Genomic DNA, 13,417 nt, shown 5'->3' on the forward strand with positions numbered 1-13,417 from the left:
ATCCAATGCGAATACTAATAATTCAATGGAACTAACCAAGTGATTGAGGAGAAATAAATAATATCTGTTATTTGTAAGATGGGAATCAGATTCAGCATGGACAGAATGGTTGAAATTTCTTCAAAAATCAGAAGATTACATAATTTACATGACTATTAAATTACATGAAATTTAGGTTTGCATTAGGCAAGTATATACACGAGTTCAGATGAAAAAACCTCTAAGTGCCTTCTAAAAATTTTCTCGAAAATGACAATTTTTCTCTGCCTCCTTTGTTTATGTTGAGTTATTTCCGTTTAAAGACCGGGAAAAGGGCTTAATCTTTGCCATAAACAAGATATTACTGAACACACACACACAGGAGCCTGAAATAAATGCTCATATTAGAGGAAAATTGTTGACGGTGTAGTGGCTATTTTCTCTAAGGAGGCTCTCTCAGTGGTCAAGAAACAAAGTCTTACCCGGGATGTCTTTTACAAGTTTTATTCTTTACAAAGAAGATCACAGTCATACAGCAACAACAGTTTCTGCAGAGTGAGATACTGAAGTCAAGTGTGTTCAGCCTTTTATCTGGTTTGTACTGCTTACGAGGTCAACTCTCAATAAGGCCTCATCTACAATTACGTCAGGCGTCTTCTGCTGTTCGTGCGATATGCTCATAACAACCACACATCCTTCTTAGGATAATGAAAAAGCTTTCACCTAAAGAAATATAGTTATCTATAAACATGTACACATAGGTTTTATGATGAACATATGGAGAACACAGATACACACACATGTAATAATGAGTCTTAGACAAGTTTCTAACATATAAAGCTCATCTAAAAATTAATTTCCATTACAATTCCTCTCTTTGTATTATTCATTGATAACTCATCATCAAATTCATTTTTTTCATCTTTTCTAAAATCACACTAGTTATAAATCACATTCTGATTATATTGATCATGCTGATTACAAAAAAAATCATCCCAATTATATTAATCACACTGGTTACACAAATCATTTAACAGGTTTCTGCACACATTAATACACTAGAGATGTTCAAACCCTCTTCTTAATATAGTTTCCCCATTAAGATTTACTTTTCAAAACATCCCTCTTCCCTGGGAGCCGGGCTAAACGAATATTCACTGTTATTGCGCTCCTGACCGAAGTCAGACCCTCAGTCACCCCTCAGAGGTTTCAATCACAGAAATTGCCTGTTATTTGCACACTATTGATTGATTTTACACAACAAAATTCAGAAACATTTGTCAGTTAATTAAAATAGTTAACCCTCTACATTGTTAATTAAATCATAATACTCATAAACATAGGAACACGTTGTTGTTTCTGTACTCTTAAACATACATCACATTTACACTCTTCTCTCGATTTTCATGCAAATGATCACTCTTTTAAGACTTGTTACAGAACATACAACTCATGCAGTTTGCTGTTTTTCTTTGGATAGACCCAAAAATACATGTAAGCAAGCAAATAGTCGTCTTCAAAATTCTAACAAAAAGTCAGATCCATTAACATTTTCTCGATTAAGTAACAGCCGTCACCTAAATCTGTTCTTAATCTGTTTACGGGTTTTCTTTGTTCATGTCCACATAGCTGCTGCTATCATCAAAATCATAATCAAATTCATCCCCCATATCAATATTCATACCCTCTTTGTTGACAGCCATCTTTACCATCTGAAGGGATGTTGTAGATGTAATCAGTCTGCCCACTGACCATGATATAAATCTGAAAATACATGGCAGACAACACAATAACACTAGACCCACCCCCACTATAGGTAAAACTACAGTAAAGGCCCACTAGATCCAGGTTCCCCATTTAAACGATAGCCAATCTAGTCAGGAGTTGTTGGCTTTCTTAGGCACTTTTACGGCCAATCTCATATCAACTACAACGCCAGTAATGTTTTGTTGTAATCAGGTTAATTAAGGTGACACTAGCAGCAATGCCAGTGTTGTTCTCCTCAGACCACACATTCCTTGCACACAGAATGGATGCCAGCAATCTTTTCGTCCATCTTCAGACCCTTAATGTGATGGTCAAGCACAGCTTATTCACCTCTCTTTTGGTTGCCTTCTCCTCCGTCTGATTGCTGCTTGGTGTTGTATTCAGAAGTTACTGTTTCACACACACACCTCTTGACTTTGTTGTTGTTTCTCCCCAGCTGTGACCTTGCTTCACTCAGATATCAGCCTGCTGTTTTCCTTCAGACAACTTCAGAGCCCCTCTTTCTCTCCTACTCCCTCGCAGAATCCTCCTCAGGTGGTGGAATTTTCCTGCAGTGCCCAGCGTGCACCCACGTCGCCCGCTCCGCGACCTTCACCGCTGTCTCAGTGGTCAGTAACACTTGAATATGTACCCAGCCAACGTTTCGCTCTCCAGCTCTTTCTCCTCAGGTCCCTTATCACCACGAAATCGCCAGGCCTCAGATTGTGTAGTGGTCTGTCAGCTGCCTTCCCCAATGCAGCCTTTACCTGCACACAAACATTGGACAACCCATGAGACATTTCTTTACAGTAATTCAACATGTCTCCTCACACACATCTGTTGAGGGCAGCTGCTGTTTACCCCCATTCACACCTACACGCGGTGGTCTGCCAAAGACAATTTCAAACGGGCTCAAATTCATTTTTGATCTTTTTCTCATTCTCATGTACATCAGGACAATGGGTAGAGCTTGAACCCATGTAAGCCCTGTGTCTTCACAACATTTTGCCAATTTGTTTTTTTCACAATACCATTTTCTCTCTCAACAGCTCCGCCTGAAGCTGAATGGTAACTGCAATGTGTTCTCAAATCAATTTCCAAATATTGGCCCACTTGTTTGATTGCTTCATTAACAAAATGAGTACCATTATCTGAGCTTATTTTTTTGTGGTATTCCCCATCTCGGCACCATTTCAGTCAGTAACGCTTTTGCTACCGCAGCCGAATCTTGTTTTGAGGTTGGAAAAACTTCAACCCACTTTGACCACATGTCAACCATCACCAAACAGTACCTTTTCCCATTGCATGGGGACAATTCAATGAAATCCATCATCAAATATTCAAAAGGCCCCGTTGGAGGTGGATGAGATGATAGTGGAACCTTTATCGCTCTGGCCACATTATGTGTGTTGCAATTTACACATCGCCTACAGGAATTGTCCGCAAATGTAGTGAACCCCTTTGTGAACCACAGTTCATTCATTTGCGCAACCATTGCTGTTTTTGACACATTCTCCTGCAAAGAAGAACACACGTCATTGTCATTATCAACAGATAGCAAAGAACATTCAGAGTTGTCCTCGTCTCGGGACGCCGCGACTTTTGCTGCTGCGTCTGCTTTGGAGTTACCTGCAGAAACAGAATCTTTGTTGTTAGTGTGCGCTGCGCATTTACAAATGGCCAGTTTGTCAGGTAGTAAAATCGCATCCAGCAGCGCTGCCACTAAAGGAGCATGGAGTATCGGTCGACCATCAGACTTTATAAATTTTCTGTGTTTCCACAGAGCCCCAAAATCATGAGTTGCCCCGAAATCATGAGCTACCCCAAATGCATAACTAGAGTCAGTGTAAATAGTAGCTTCTTTTTCTGCCATCAATTTACATGCCTCTGTCAACGCCACGAGCTCTGCGGCCTGTGCCGAATAGTGCCCTGGTGATTTACCAGAAGCCATCACATCAAATTCGGTTGTTACAGCGTAACCAACCTTATTCTGGCCTGTTTGTAGATCTTTGAACGCTGAACCATCCACAAAGAGGACATTGTCACAATTTTCAAGTGGTTCGTCAGAGAGGTCAGGTTGTGGTGTACACACCTGTTCAAGTGCTGTTAAACAAGATTGTTGTTTACCCTTGCAAACTGATATGTGAGGCACAGCCTGTGCTGACATGAGATAGAATGAACACTGCTTTTCTGACAGGGACACTGAAACTGCACACAGACTATCCTTTCAGTACATTTTCTCTAAAATCAACGTTTCATTCACATTTGTCTCAAACCAAGCTTTCTCAAATCCCTCATTTGTAAATTACGACATGTGATGTACAATGCAGTTCACCAGGAGACATTATATCACTGTCAAAAGGTTTAACACGTTCTTTAGCCAATTTGCAAATTGAATTAGCCCATTCATTTACTTCAATGAGCCATTCATAGGCCCACTTCGGCTCTTGTGATTCAATTTGTAAACAACAAAATTCCTCCCCTTCAATCACTCTCACACCAGAGGAATCTGCCGTTAAAATCAAGTTTAGTTTACACAAAATGTCCCTTCCGAGGATGGGAACGGGGCATTTTGGTGAACAAACAAATGCATGTCTGAAAATGTTACCCCCCTCTGTCTCACAGGTCAGCGGAGCTGTAAATCGCTCGATCACTGTATGACCAGATGCAGACAGAGACTTGTGAAATTTGTTTGATAGAGGTATTTCACACTGCAGGTCACATGGTCGTATGCAAGATCTGCTAGCTCCACTATCAGCTAGAAACTCAACCAAAGTGGTCTCAATCAACAAAAAATATTTTGGCTTATTAAAAATGCTTCATTATCAAAAAACAATGCCATTTCATCAGAAAAATGATCAACATTACTGTGATCAAAATTACAGTGGGAAATGCAAGCTTTTTCTTCATTGCAGAGAGCCAGTATATCAGTGTATGTGAATATGTGTGTATAAAAATGTGTCTGCATTTAAACATGTTAGTAAAAAATGTTCACTTCCCTTTACTGTAGCTGTTGGCTGCTTGCCCAGACCCTCTCCATTCTGCTCTTCCCTCTCCGAACATCAGCTCCGTTGTTGGTTTGCGCCTTTCGGGTCAATCCTTGACCAAAAGTCCATCTCGGTGGCAAGCGCAGACATTTGGTACAGTTTTTCGTCACGTACCCCACAGGCTCTGTAGATTTCATCGCCATCCGTCACATTCCAGTTTCTCCATCTTCTGGTATCTTTCTCACCCTTGACACCTTTGTCGTCTTTGAACTTGCGATATCTTTGGTTGTCAGGTCTTGGTTGGATCTTTGGTTGGCCACTTGTATCAGAGCCATGCACAGCTGCCTTTCTGCTTTCTTCTTGTCTTGTTCTTGCTTCACTGTCAGCTTGTCTTCAGCATGTTGAGCACACAGCAGAATGTCCGTTAAATGTCCATTTCTCCAGTTCAAACAGATGTCCTCCACTCGCTCGAGGTGGGAATTTCGTTGGTGCGGTCGGAGGTCTTCTGGGACAGTAGCAGTTGAGGTCTGGGTCAGTTCTCAGGGCTCGCAGCTCAGCCACGGGATAGTGATGGTACGGCGGTACATGAATGGAAACAGATGTATAGAAAAGATTAGTAATGCTAATTAATCTTTCATTCACACTTTCACATTTTTCACTTGCTTTTCCTTCACTTTATCTCCTTTATTCTTTTCCCTACATGACACTTCTTTGTTCTCTTCCCTAAATGCCAGCTGCCTCAGCAGCATTTTCCTCGTTGCCTCTTATCTGCCTTTTTGAGCCAACAATCAACAATGTCTCCACACGACACACACACACATTCCTTTCACAAAAACAAACTGCTTTTCCTTCTGCCTTCTCAATCAACTCTTTCAATTTGTTTAACCTAGTAACACTCAACATTCCCTTTCCCTCAGAAACTTGTGATACTTTATTAGTTTTCCTATATCTTTTGTTTTGAGACGTCCCCATGCTGGTAAAAACTTCCCCTGGACTTTGTCGGTACCTATTAATCTGTCGGACGTCTCCAACAGATTTCGATTTTTCACCTAAAATCGACAAGTTAAGCTTTCCAGCTCTATTTCTCGTGGCACACAATTTCACTTTCCTTTTAGAAGTAAATCGCCCGGCCCCTGATTTCAACCTCCTTCTGGAAGTAAATCGCACAGCCTGGATTTCAGCTTCTTTTTGGAAGTAAATTGTACAGCCCCCTGATTTCAACCCCCTCCCGGGAGTAAATCGCAGTTAGCTAGCCGAACGTATTAAAAAGGTCTTGATCTTAGACATGCGCCAGATCTCACTTGTATAAGGTCTTGATCTCAGCTAAACTCCAGATCTCACTTGTATAAGGTCTTGATCTCAGCTAAACGCCAGATCTCACTTGTATAAGGTCTTGATCTCAGCTAAACGCCAGATCTCACTTGTAACAACGATCTCGATCTCCGCCCGATGTCCGATCTCACTTTCATTAATCACGCCGCTATCCCACAGAGACAGATCTTTGCAGTAAAAACCCTTCTAATTATTTTTGATCACAATAATCAAGTACCCAAAACTTGTTAAATTTCCTTTTTTAACAATTAACAAAGAATTTGTTTCTTACCAGAGAGTTCAGATGCCACTGAGTTCTTTTCCCAGATGTCAGTGGGATCCCCCTCCGAGCCCGGCGGTCGGCCCCTCAACCCTCAATTGCGGGGCAGGGCTGTGACACGAATTCCCAGGATGATCAGTCACCGTCCGCAGGGTCCGGAAAAGTTCCTCCAAGACATCCCACTATTCTGACACCAAATTGTAGTGGCTATTTTCTCTAAGGAGGCTCTCAGTGGTCAAGAAACAAAGTCTTACCCGGGATGTCTTTTACAAGTTTTATTCTTTACAAAGATCACAGTCATACAGCAACAACAGTTTCTGCAGAGTGAGATACTGAAGTCAAGTGTGTTCACCCTTTTATCTGGTTTGTACTGCTTACGAGGTCAACTCTCAATAAGGCCTCATCTACAATTACGTCAGGCGTCTTCTGCTGTTCGTGCGATATGCTCATAACAACCACACATCCTTCTTAGGATAATGAAAAAGCTTTCACCTAAAGAAACATAGTTATCTATAAAAATGTACACATAGGTTTTATGATGAACATATGGAGAACACAGATACACACACATTTAATAATGAGTCTTAGACAAGTTTCTAACATATAAAGCTCATCTAAAAATGAATTTCCATTACAACGGCATCTAAACTCTTTACATGTTTTATGCTGACTGCAATACTTGACTGGCATTTTTCTTTGCCATATGGATTTTTTCCACCTTTTAATCACTTTTTTGTGATTGTAAATTTAGGATCGACAACAAAATTAACTCTTATATTTTTACAGTTAAAGCTTAAACAATTACAAAAAAACTACTGTAATTATTAATATTAATATAATTTCTATTGTATTTAAATGCTTTAGTTGATGACGGGTAATAATAATAATAACAATAATAATAATTATAATAATAAATGTTATTTGTATATACTTTTCCTACATACACGCAACTCAAAGCGCTTCACAAACATATATATTGTCTAAATATTTATACAATATATCTAAATAAATATTTAGTCTAAATATTTAGACAAATAAAGCAAAATAAACAACAAATATATATTCAGATAAAAGCATACATGTACACGCAAACAGTTGAAGTCAGAATTATTAGTTATTAATTATTATTTTTTTCCACAATTTCTGTTTAACGGAGAGAAGATTTCTTAAACACATTTCTAAACATAATGGTTTGTTCTGTAGACTATCGAAAAAAATAGATAGCTGAAAGGGGCTAATAATATTGATCTTAAAATGTTCTTTAAAAAATTAACAGCTTCTTTTATCCTAGCCGAAATAAAGCAAATAAGACTTTCTCCAGAAGAAAAATATTATCAGACATACTGTGAAAATCTACTTGCTCTGTTAAACATCATTTGGGAAATATTGAAAAAAGAAAAATAAAAATCAAAGAGGGGCGAATAATTCTGACTTCAACTGTATATGCATATATCTACACAATCACATACACACAATAGTCCTTACATGTGCATACATGCACACATCATACATACATGCATATATACATAAACCTACATAATAAAAATAAAATGCGTACACTTCACATACTGTTTTACTCATATGCTATTTCAAAATGGTGCATCTTAACACGCTTTTTAAAAACATGAATGCTGGGGGATTTTTAGGAGAAAATTTAGGACATTTAGGAGACAATTCCCAATTTTTGGAGCATAGTGACTAAAAGAGGTGCCGCCAGATTGCATTCAATTCAATTTTCAGTTCACCTTTATTTGTATAGAGCTTTTACATTGTAGATTGTGTCAAAGCAGCTTCACATTGAAGATCATTGTAAATTGAAATAGTGTAGTTCAGTTCTCAGAGTTTAAGCTCAGTTCAGTGTGGTTTATTATTCACTGCTGAGAGTCCAAACACTGAAGAGCGATCCATTGATGCGCAGCTCTACAGATCCCGAACTATGCAAGCCAGTGGCGAGGAAAAAACTTCAACAATTGGGGAAAATGAAGAATTAAAAAACCTCGAGAGAAATCAGTCTCAGTTGGGCACGACCATATCTCCACTGGCCAAACGTCTTGCGCAGTGCTGCAGTCAAGATTTACAGAGTGAAATTCTAATAGTCCAGCGCTAGAAGAGATTAGCAAACAGTTTGGATTGTATTTAGATAATCAGTCAGAAATGTAAGAAGGTGTCAGATAGGAAAACATATTTACATTTTGAGAAAGTTGGTGCATTTTCAGCAACTGTCACTTTAAAACAAATCAAAATGCGTACTATATATTTCATTTTCCTTCATCTTAGTCCCTTGTTTATCAAAGTTTAGAATGAACAGAATGAATGTTTTATGCAGCGAATGCCCACTCGTTTACACACACACATACACTACAGCCAATTTAGTTTATCCCATTCACCTGTTCGGACTGTGAGGTAAACCGGAGCACCAGGAGGAAACCCTTGCCAACATGAGGAGAACATGCAAACTCCACACAGAGCTGGTCCAGCTGGGACTGACCCCAGCTGGAATAAGCACATAAGCTTGTACTCACCATTTACTACTACGATGAAGGCAGATGCCTAAAATGATCCATTTTGGATTTGGGCCTAGAAAACAAATCATCCCAGTAGTATTCTTAAAACCACTCAGCAGTCTCATATTATTCACTCTTTAATACTGAACATCTGTGTTCTGAAGGAAACCCAGTTTCTGTCTGAATTGCCTTTTGGGATGGCTGGTTTCTGAGAAATGGAGGTACAGAAGTGATATTTTTTCGAGGGCATCATGAATGAAATCTTAAGCAATACACAAATACACTCGGGATGGGATGATTGGGATGATTAAGTCTCTTTCTATAAAGTGCGTCTGCATAAATTATAACAAATTACAAGCATATACAGTTGAAGTCGCCATTATTAGTCATTTAACATTAACATTTCCCAAATGATGTTAAACAGATTCAGAAATTTTTCACATCATTTCCTATAGTATTTTTTCTTGTGGAGAAAGTCTAATTTGTTTTATTTTGGCTAGCATGAAAGCAGTTTTTAAATTTTTTAAAAACCATTTTAAGGTCAATATTTTTAGCCCCCTTAAGAAATATTATGTTCAGATTGTCTACAAAACAAACCACTGTTATACAATGGCTTGCCTAATTAACCTAATTAACCTAGTTAAGTCTATAATTGTCACTTTAATCTGAATACTACTATCTTGAAAAATACAACTCAGTACTGGGAAACACCCATACACACTCTGATTCACACACACTCATACACTACGGACAATTTAGCTTATCCAATTCACCTATAGCGCATGTGTTTGGACTGTGGGTGAAACCGGCGCTCGATATATTGTGCAGCCCTAATACAAGTAAACTTAAATTGAATGTTTTTTCCTCAGATCGCCCCATGGATGTGGTGGACTGGCGGGATCAGCTTGGGGTCCTGGTGCAATCGCTGAAGGAGTGTGTGCTGGATGTGGCAGAGAGAGCCAGACACTCCGTCATCTTTGTGCTGCTCCAGGAGGCGGCGTGCAGCACGGCACAGGGTCTGCAGCTCCAGCAGAGACGAGACACCGTTTTCAGCCAAGCTGTAAGTCTCACAGAAGAAAAACAAGATTTTCACACTGAGGGTGTTCATTGCATGAAACTGTTATTTAAAGTACTCATGAAATCAAAACTAGCCATAATGATTTTGTTAGCTCACATTGCTAGTTTTATGGTGAGCAATTCATCTGTGCATGTCCTTAAGAAAAAACAGCAGCTTGTTTTGTGACTCCCTGAAAACCCCACTGCAGTTTACTGAACTGAAGCCTTCTAACTTTAAGTTTGCCTTGAGGCGACTTTATATTTGGTGGACATTTGCAGAGGTAATATCTGGATCGATTGCAACCTTGGCTGTCATTGAACCAAACTGAACAACATTGAGCTGATAATGGCACTATTCCTCTGTAGAGCTGCTTCATAACTGAAAACAGCCCTCTGGATACATTTATGTGACAAACGTAAAACATGTTGCTTTAGGTACATTTCCTTGCACATTTCAGATGACAAATCCACTAGAGGGCGCTGTCTACATTTTTGTGAATCTGAAATGCGTTATAGCTGAAAACAGCCCTCAGGATACATTTATGTAAGAAACATAAAATATATGGCTTCAGATATGTTTGTTGCACATTTCAGATGACAAATCCACTAGAGGGCGCTGTCTACATTTTTGCAAATGTGAAATGCGTTACAACTGAAAACAGCCCTCAGGATACATTTTTATGAGAAGCGTAAAATGTGTTGTTTCAGGTACATTCGGTTGCACATTTCAGGTGAAAAATCCACTACAGGGTGCTCTCTGCATTTTTGTGAATCTGAAATGCGTAATAGCTGAACATAGCAATCGTAGCACATTTCTGTGAGTGACAAAATATGTTGCTTATGGTGCATTTTGTTGCACATTTCAGATGACAAATCCACTAGAGGGCGCTCTCTGCATTTTTGCAAGTTTAAAATGAGTTATAGTTGAAAACAACCCTTGAGATACATTTATGTGAGAAACGTAAAATATGTTGCGTCAAGTATGTTTTGTTGCACATTTCAGATGACAAATCCACAAGAGGACACTGTCTACATTTTTGCGAATCTGAAATGTGTAACAGCTGAAAACAGCCCTCAGAATACATTTTTGTAAGAAACGTGAAACAGTTTAAAACAGCGTCTAGTACCTTTCATTGCACATTTCAGATTGCAAATCCACTAGAGGGTGCTATCTACATATCTGCATCAGAAATGCATTAATTAGGGTACATTTTGTTGCATGTTTCACACATTCACGAGAAGGCTTGTTGTAAAGATTGGCTAGTGAACCACTGACCTAAAATCAACCAATAGTACTGTCAAAAGCAAACGTAAGGGAAAATTACATTACTGCAATATAGATTTTACATTGCTTTTACCTGTTTTGTGGAATCGGAAACAAAATCAAAAACTCTACAGCTCAAATATACAGTGCTCAACATAAATGAGCACACTCCATTTTGCTAATGAATATTTTTATCCATTTCTCAGTGAATATAGGTCATATTTTGGTGCATTTGAACAAAACAGTTTTATTAAACGGATATATTTATTGAAGTAATATTGTAGTCACAGAACATCTTTAGAAATAGAGAAATAGTACATTTAATTTATGCCAAATTCATTCATTTTCTATTTCGGCTTAGTCCCTTTATTAATCTGGGGTCGCCATAACGGAATGAACCGCCAACTTATCCAGCACATTTTTATGCAGCAGATGCCCTTCTAGCCGCAACCCATCTCTGGGAAACATCCATACAGTCCACACACACTCATACACACACACTCATACACTATGGACAATTTAGCCTACCCAATTCACCTGTACCGCATGTCTTTGGACTATGAGGGAAACTGGAGCACACGGAGGAAACCCACACGAACACAGGGAGAACATGCAAACTCCACAAAGAAACGCCAAGGCTCGAACCAGCGACCTTCTTGCTATGAGGCGACAGCACTACCTACTGCGCCACTGTGTCGCCTTTATGCGAAATATTGGACAAAATATTACAAACAACTACATTTCAACAAAAATTGATACATTTTTTGTTTCTCCTAAATTTTGCTCCTTTTACATTTTTATTTAATATTTTTCCATAACATAAATTTGGCTGTACTCATTTTGGACTGTTATCAGTTATTTAGTTAAATTGGCTCCAGATTTGGCTTCAGTACTGACTAATCTAATGTATATGCACAAATATAATATTGCAGAGCTTCCTTTAGAAAATATCATTTTAAATGAGAGATTTGTGAGGGGTGTACTCATATATGTTGAGCACTGTAACGCTGTATAAAGTGGGCTACGGGCAAACTTTAAGACAAAATCCAAACAAAGTTGTCCATATGGAGATTATAAATTATTAAAATCTGATTTTTTTGTGGTGTTTACAAAGAACTGCACAAAGAATAATCTTTTATTTGTCGATTATGTTCCCGCAAATATCATTAGTTGGAAAAGGAACAAACATTGTTGTCGTCATACTGCCCCCTAGTGTTCATTTTACCCAGAAACTGCTGTTAAAGGACATTTTGGTTTGCAGTTTCACAAACATGCAGGCTGATGCACATTATCCAATGAGCTGTGTTGGCTGAAACTCGTGTATTGCTGTGTAGCTCTTTTGAAACAGTCTGCATTATATAAAGTGACTTAATAGGATAGTTGGCTGATCTTTAATCAAGTGTTTTAATCAACTGCATGTGGATAAAAGATGGAAACCATCTAGATCAGTCACTTTATGTCTTTCTTATGTTGTTTTATACTGTAAGATCGTCGAGTTGTTAAAACATTATCCAGACTGACCTCAGGAATTGTCTTAACATTATGTAACAGCGTGTGTGTGTGTGTGTGTGTGTTGCAGCTGACGGCGCTGGCGTGTGGATTCGTCATGCGGTTGTACGCTGGTTTAGAGGATAAAGGTTTTCTCAGACAGCTGCATGCAGTCGGCCTGGTGGCTCAGTTTGAGAGTCTCCTCAGCACGTACAGTGAGTTTCTCCATAACACACACTACGCTATTAACACGACCAAACATTCTTCACACATCTCACATTTGTCACACCACTGCCCTACTGAAAAATCCAGCTTAAACCAGCCTAGGCTGGTTGGCTGGTTTTAGCTGGTCGACCAGCCTGGTTTTAGAGGGGTTTTGGCCACTTAGCTGGTCAGGCTGGGAGATGACCAGCTAAAACCAGCTTGACCAGCCTAGCCAAGCTGGGAGTCCAGCCGAAACCAGCTATGTCCAGCTTAAACCAGGCTGGTCAGGCTGGTTTTAGATGGTTTAGCTGGTCACTTTCCAGCCTGATCAGCTAAGACCAGGCTGGAAATGGCTGGAAACCAGCCTGGAAATGGTTAAAATCCCTCTAAAGACAGCCTGGTTAATCAGCTAAAACCAGCCAACCAGCCTAGGCTGGTTTAAGCTGGATTTTTCAGCAGGGTGATTATTCGCTATAATGTAGGAAAGAGTAATAAAATATCACAAGAACTCTTCAAATAATTCCTCTTGAAAGTGGCATGACTTTGATTGAATGGAGCGGTATATAAAAGAGATTTAGCGGTATGGAAATATCATATG

At 39.1% G+C, this 13,417-nt stretch overlaps 1 protein-coding gene and 1 long non-coding RNA gene across 32 annotated transcripts in view; one reads left to right on the plus strand and one right to left on the minus strand.

Annotated features, from left to right (window-relative positions):
• inpp4b (inositol polyphosphate-4-phosphatase type II B) overlaps positions 1-13,417 on the plus strand; it is a 405,814-nt gene that overhangs the window by 356,886 nt on the left and 35,511 nt on the right. For all 31 annotated transcript variants that reach the window (XR_012382279.1, XR_012382281.1, XM_073906014.1 and 28 more), the window contains 2 exons: positions 9,677-9,867; positions 12,707-12,830. Coding sequence is in view for 29 of the 31 variants with exons in the window: in XM_073906014.1 (XP_073762115.1) it covers positions 9,677-9,867; positions 12,707-12,830 (315 nt within the window). In the remaining 2 variants the exon portion in view is untranslated. The remainder of the gene's footprint in view (positions 1-9,676; positions 9,868-12,706; positions 12,831-13,417) is intronic.
• Positions 468-6,498, minus strand: LOC137495826 (uncharacterized). Its single transcript, XR_011015824.2, has 2 exons — positions 6,316-6,498; positions 468-2,492 (listed from the first exon to the last, which is right to left on the minus strand). It is a non-coding gene; the product is annotated as an uncharacterized lncRNA (long non-coding RNA).

The sequence above is a fragment of the Danio rerio genome, chromosome 1, assembly GCF_049306965.1.
Source record: "Danio rerio strain Tuebingen ecotype United States chromosome 1, GRCz12tu, whole genome shotgun sequence".
NCBI lineage: Eukaryota > Metazoa > Chordata > Actinopteri > Cypriniformes > Danionidae > Danio > Danio rerio.